This window comes from Convolutriloba macropyga, chromosome 3, assembly GCF_964194025.1.
Source record: "Convolutriloba macropyga chromosome 3, txConMacr16.3, whole genome shotgun sequence".
NCBI classification, from domain to species: domain Eukaryota; kingdom Metazoa; phylum Xenacoelomorpha; order Acoela; family Convolutidae; genus Convolutriloba; species Convolutriloba macropyga.
This window is the reverse complement of record NC_134470.1, coordinates 36,885,097-36,891,077: the sequence shown is the minus strand read 5'-3', so window position 1 is coordinate 36,891,077 and position 5,981 is coordinate 36,885,097. Positions and strand designations below refer to the sequence as shown.

Here is a 5,981-nt window from a genome sequence, read left to right as displayed (position 1 = left end):
TCAAGGAACTGTTCCTAAGCTCTCAAACTCTTCTAACCATTTGTTTTTACCTTTTTTCTGTTATCAGAGTCTTAATCTCTTAAAAAATTTACGTTTAAGACTCATTTTTCTTTCTCAAACTTCTAGCAGGAGTGAACTATTTGAAATTTTGCATACTATCTGAAAACAAAAATTTTATGGAGCTTTCGAATTTCGCATAACCCCGTGACGTCGTTTTCGACTTTAATACAAAAAACTTTGCATTGTGCATAGCAAGTAGCATGGTTTTCGGTTTCCTGCATATGTTTCAAAAGTTTGAGCAACTTGAGTTTAAGTTTAAGTTCGAGTTTAAGTTCATAAAGAGACGCAAATGTGTTCATTTTAAGAGCTATTCAATGTACTGTTTGGGACAAATATTGGTTGAAAAATGAGATTAAAACAACCTTGGTTGCTTTCGAGCAAATAATGATTAGCCTACAATCGTTTTTCAATTTTCCTCTCTACAGGAAATTACAAATGCAAATCGAACGCATTTATTATATTTAAAAACTGTCAACTTGATTTGATTTGAAATCGCTGCTTTTTTTCTCAAATATAGGTGAGGTGAGGTAGACAATTTATTTTTTTTAAAGTTTTCAATCCCCCCTCCCAGATATATGATGTGATTCCCTTCAACTCTCAATATGAAGACTCTCTATAATGGAAATTTTACGTCTTGATTTCGTCTTTTTTTTTACATCTGATTGAAATTATTGAAATTTTTATATAATTTGTAATGAAGGGTTTTCCATATAAGATAGTATAAACCATAATTATTGCAAAGATGCATTATTTCAGTATCATAGGTTAGAGGAGAAAATTAAAAAACTGTTGGTTGATGGGGGGTGCTAGTGGGGGGTTGTAACTAGAATTACTTTTTTGAGTATTTGTTTTTGATAAAAATCAAGACCAATATGGTTTCCTTTACGCGAAAAGATGTCGTTGACTTGATCAAAAATTAGAATGGCTCTCGTTTTGTGCACACGATTTTTTCAAGTGCTCTTATAGAGCACATGATGCTAAAATTATGATCCGCAAATCCAAAACTAGTCATAGCCGAGCCATTAACATTAAAAAGCACTCTTAAATGGATTTGATGTACAGAGCGGCCAGCTCCTTTTATTATCAGATCAAATAAACAACCAGCAAAAATCTTGTGTTGTTTTTTATTTGAAGCTTTCCATTGCAGCGGTAAGAAATTATTTTTTTAAACATAAAGATTGTTACTCATGAATAACAGGTGAATATACCAAGAGATTTTTGGATACATATCTCATTAACCAAAACTAATTTTATATATATATATATATATATATATATAATACATAATAGACACATATGTAAAGTATTTAGTATAAATTATATATATATATATATATATATATATATATATAAATATATATATATATATATATATATATATATATATATATATATATAAATGCATATATATATATATATATATATATATATATATATATACATATATATAAATAAAGCACCCAATGTTTTTCTAAATTCATACATATGTATATATATATATATATATATATATATATATATATAGATTGGAGATTATTTTCGATTAGTGAGATATATGTACCCAAATATCCAGGGGCATATATATATATATATATATATATATATATATATGTATATACATTTATATATGTAACATATATAAAAAACATTTTAAACCAATTTCAATTTATGAAAATCAAGTTCACTATTTTTGAACTATAAACAATTTTAAATTTTCTCAAAAACCTATTTATTACGGGTAATATATTTCTAAGCTCCTTCTTGGTGGTTAATTGCTGCTAAGCTTAAAAAAATAGTACAATTTTAATAAATGTTTTTGATGTTATCTCTTTTTTAAAATTCCTGTGTAACGCATTACGAGTGGGTACCGGCACCGAAAGATTTACTGACAAAGAAAATGCTGCTGCGTTCCGGTGCCAATTTCCGTTCAAAGCTGAAAGCGCTTATGTTTCGTGAAAGTGATTTCCACAAAGCAATTGAAACCCATAAAACGATAAATAGGATCGAATAATTGTGAAAAGTAGCTACGTTTGGCTGTAGGAATATTTCACAAAACTTTAATCCTTTTAATCCTTTTGCCGCTCAATTTGCGGCATATTGTTTTATTATTACTACCATAAAGGATTATACTGCAATTAATCTGCTGCACAGTTCACTGCGGGACGCGCTTCCGTCAAATATGTTTTGCGGTAGAAAACAGTTTGGAACCTTGGATCTTTTCCGTTTGTGCTCCCCAGCTTAGTGGGCGCATTTTATTTGCATATTCTTCGCCATATTTTTACATAATGATTTACTATGTAATGGCACATGCTCTGAATTTCTGGGTCTTTCCCATTATAGCCCCCCATGAAATTATAGCCCCCCATGAAATTATAGCCCCCATTATGGTATACTTACCATGATTGTGGGGGGGGGGGGGCTATAGATTATCTGACCACTAAGCTGGGGGGGGGCTATAATGGGAAAGACCTGAATTTCCATATAGGGTAACAGAGCACGTGTCTGTACATAGTAAATCAAGGTCTTTCCCATTATAGCCCCAAGCTTTGTGGTCGGACAATGTATAGCCCCCAATCATGGTAAATATACCATAATGGGGGGCCATAATTTCATGGGGGGCCATAATGGGAAAGGCCCGTAATCATTATGTAAATATATGGCACGTGCGTCTGGAGTGCAAATAAAATGCACCCGTTAAGCTGGGGGGAGGGGGTTCACAAACGGAAATGATCCCAGAATTGATCCTAAAATTGCGCTTTGACACTTTGACATTTTTTTGATTTGGACAGTTTTATGTTGATCTAGGTTGAATAATGCGATCAATTGATACCAGAATTAGCACATGCGTTGCAAACTAAAAGAGGTCTAAAAAATCGTACTGACATTTTGTTACAGGGATGACATCAAAATGCCTCAACTAAAAACAGCAACCAAGTTAACAAAGACAAATTTCAACTACTCGAAACAAAGGAGCAAAAAATATAAAAGACGGAAATTATCATCGACCCAATGAATATTGACGGTTGTGTTTTTTCCCATCATAATCTCAGTATTATTTATTTACATCAGTCTGTTCTATAGTTATGAAAGCCAGCTCTAATGGGAAAATTCTCGGTCTCTCCCATTATAGCCCCCGCAACCCCCGACAAAATTATAGCCCACATAATGTCATATTTGCGGTAACGGCGGGACCGTGGGGGGGATGTTTGTTTGACCGCACTTGCTAACTAAGTTGGGGGCTATAATATGAGATACATCCAAAAGATGATTTAGCTCTTACTCATTTTGGCCGCTTCAAAATCTTTTACAAAATGGCATAATTAGGGTATGGGTGAAGATGGCTATAAGATAATAGCTCGATAACTGCCGGTTTCAGGGGGGGGGGGGGGGTCGTGAATTGTAGAGGGTACCAGGGATCCGACATCATGGAGGGAAGTTTTTTCAGGTCAACTTGTAATTTGGCTGGTTTTGTATCCTCGCCCACCCCCATCACAACAGTCAAGGCGTAAAGTGTAGACAAATCGGGGGGCGAAAAGATAGCGATTAAAGTTTCATTTTGTGCCCCCCCCCCCCCCCAGTACGTTATGCTCCCCCTAAGTTACATAGTAAGTCATTATGTAAAAATTTGGGACGTCTGGGGGTACAAATAATATGTGCCCACTAAGCTGGGGGAGGGCGGCACAATTGGGAAATATCCCGAATTACAACAAATTTATTCGAAGAAAACAACGAATTTATTAATTTAATTAAATTTATGATTTCATTTCTTATTTAAATTAATAATAATGATTGCTTGGATGATTTGCAGATTTTTTAAATTTTTTTTGCTTCGAGTATTTTTAACCTTGTCGTTAGAAGATAATTTACTGCTTTCGAAAAAGAATGGGAAAGAACTAACGAACCAATTAGCGAATGAGCAGTAGGAGGCGAAGAGTTGAAACAGAACCGATCCTACTATGTCTACTTTGGACTGTTCCGGTGTCGGCACCTCCACTCAAACATCGCCTACTGCTGGAACAACAACTGAGAAGACCACTTCCAGATCCGACAGAAAGACACAACTAATTGGACTATTCCTAAATGCCATCGCGGCAGTTGCTCTCGCAGGAACTGTTTCCTTTTTTCCTCAAGCTGGTACATTGTGTCCAGCATATAGCGCGCGGGGGGTATGCCTACTTAAGTTTTGGGGGCGGATATAACCCGCGTTGATATGCAAAAAATAACATATACAATTTAGGCTGTAAAAATGTATGCCTCCCCCCCCCCCTTGTGCTGAAAGTGGGAGGGGGCAGAAAATGCTTACGGAATAGTAAATCATTATGTAAGAATATGGCACGTGCGTCTGGAGGTGCAAATAATATGCACTCATTAAGCTGGGGGGGGGGGGGGACGGAAGAGATCCTATTAATTTTGGTTACCATGATAGCAGCATCCCACTTCACAACCTAAATGAGAATCTAATTGTATTATTCCATATGGGGGAAGGAAAAATCCCAACAAAACAATAAAAGAAAACAGTTCCAATCCTCTTAGTATCGGGTGCCATTATCCAGCACTCGGAACTTGGTGGGCAGACTGCGTCGTTCGGTGTAGGATACCTCGGAACCCTTTCGGGACTAGTCGGCTTCTTCGGGTGCAGTCGAAGCTCCCTTCCACCCAAACTATTGTTAAAAGTATTTCTTAATGGGTTCTTCGTAGCTGGAATGTTTAACTTCCTTTACTTTTTATCACTTGACTCTATAACTGTTGGAGACGCCACTGCAGTTAACTACTTTTCAGCTTTTGTATTTTGTGTTTTACTGGAAACTATTTGTTTCAAATTCTGTCCTCATTGGTGTACTATTATCTCAGCTGTGATTGGTTTGACTGGTCTGGTCTGTATTTGTTTCAGCCAATCGCAGTCAGGGTCTGGCTTTCAATTAAACTTCAGCTACCTTTTCGGAGTCCTGTTATCAACTGCTTCTGGGTTTTTCGGTGCGTTATTTTTCGTCATTATGCATAAATGGACAAAGGTTCCTGTTTGTTTGTTAGTTTCCTCGTGTTTTACCGGGTGTTGTTTATTTCCATTACCCTGGATGATTAGAGATAAAATGGAGATTCAGACGGATTCCATATGGAAACGGTTACTGGCGCTGTTTGGCTACACGTGTTACGTGAGTGTTGGCTTTTTCGGTATAAAGGGATCTCGGCTATCGTTACCATCTCTGTCATTTTTGGTGAAGTTGCTCAGTATTGTGTTGTGTTATGTGTTGCAGATATTCTGGTTGGAGAAAGAGCCTTCTATGTTGTCGGTTGTGGGTAGTTGTTTGATTTGCACTAGCATTTTGTTACAATCGGCCATTGCGGTTATCACTGCTCCGTCTGCTCAGGTAGCATAAATCAAAGACTCAAAACTCAATCAAACTGTTCTTTTTATTCATTTTTGCAATTTTTCTCATTATAGCCCCTCTTAGTAGTTAGTGATCACATAATATATATCCCGTTATTGTAAATACGCCATTATGCCATTATGCCATTATGGTGAACTAGGATTTCGGGCAAGGGGGACTATGAATTCGGTAGAGGGATAAGGCTATAATGGGATTAAAGGCTCCATTGTTTGCCCTTAATCAACGTGGGAATTTATTCCGATCTATATTGGGATCTTTTTCTTCAATTATATTATTTCTCAGCCTCGGGTTCTAAATTTAACTGACATCTGGTCAGAAATAATGTACTCGCGTTCACCTGCTATTTACAGGGTTGAGGCAACCCCCAAAACACAGACAGACAGCATAGTCTGTAATCAAAAATGCTTTGCATGGGATCTATTCTGATTCGTCCCCCCATCAACCCCACGTTTTTTACATTTTTTACATAGTAACGTGCTACATAACAACACATAAATGGGTCTTTCCCATTATAGCCCCCCCAGAAAATTA

General features: G+C 36.5%; 1 protein-coding gene across 3 annotated transcripts; it reads left to right on the top strand.

Annotated features, from left to right (window-relative positions):
* The first annotated feature begins 1,069 nt into the window (after positions 1–1,069).
* On the top strand, positions 1,070–5,731 carry LOC142337045 (uncharacterized). Of its 3 annotated transcripts, XM_075386097.1 has the most exons (4): positions 1,070–1,209; positions 2,956–3,082; positions 3,970–4,167; positions 4,594–5,731. In XM_075386097.1, exons 3-4 carry the CDS (start codon positions 4,017–4,019, stop codon positions 5,436–5,438), a joined length of 996 nt encoding a protein of 331 aa, XP_075242212.1. In that variant the 5' UTR covers positions 1,070–1,209; positions 2,956–3,082; positions 3,970–4,016; the 3' UTR covers positions 5,439–5,731. The 3 variants fall into 3 exon arrangements, with proteins under 3 accessions (XP_075242212.1, XP_075242214.1, XP_075242211.1); XM_075386099.1 differs by lacking the exon at positions 1,070–1,209 and having other exon boundaries at positions 2,843–3,082; positions 3,981–4,167; XM_075386096.1 differs by lacking the exon at positions 1,070–1,209 and having other exon boundaries at positions 2,847–3,082.
* Positions 5,732–5,981: the final 250 nt, after the last annotated feature.

What these genes read in the sequence shown, in the direction of transcription:
- LOC142337045 (XM_075386097.1), top strand. Translation starts at nt 4,017, where the DNA reads ATGTCTACTTTGGACTGTTCCGGTGTCGGCACCTCCACTCAAACATCG. An exon ending in CGCGGCAGTTGCTCTCGCAG is followed by an intron (nt 4,168 to 4,593) that starts GAACTGTTTCCT and finishes CAATCCTCTTAG; the next exon opens with TATCGGGTGCCATTATCCAG.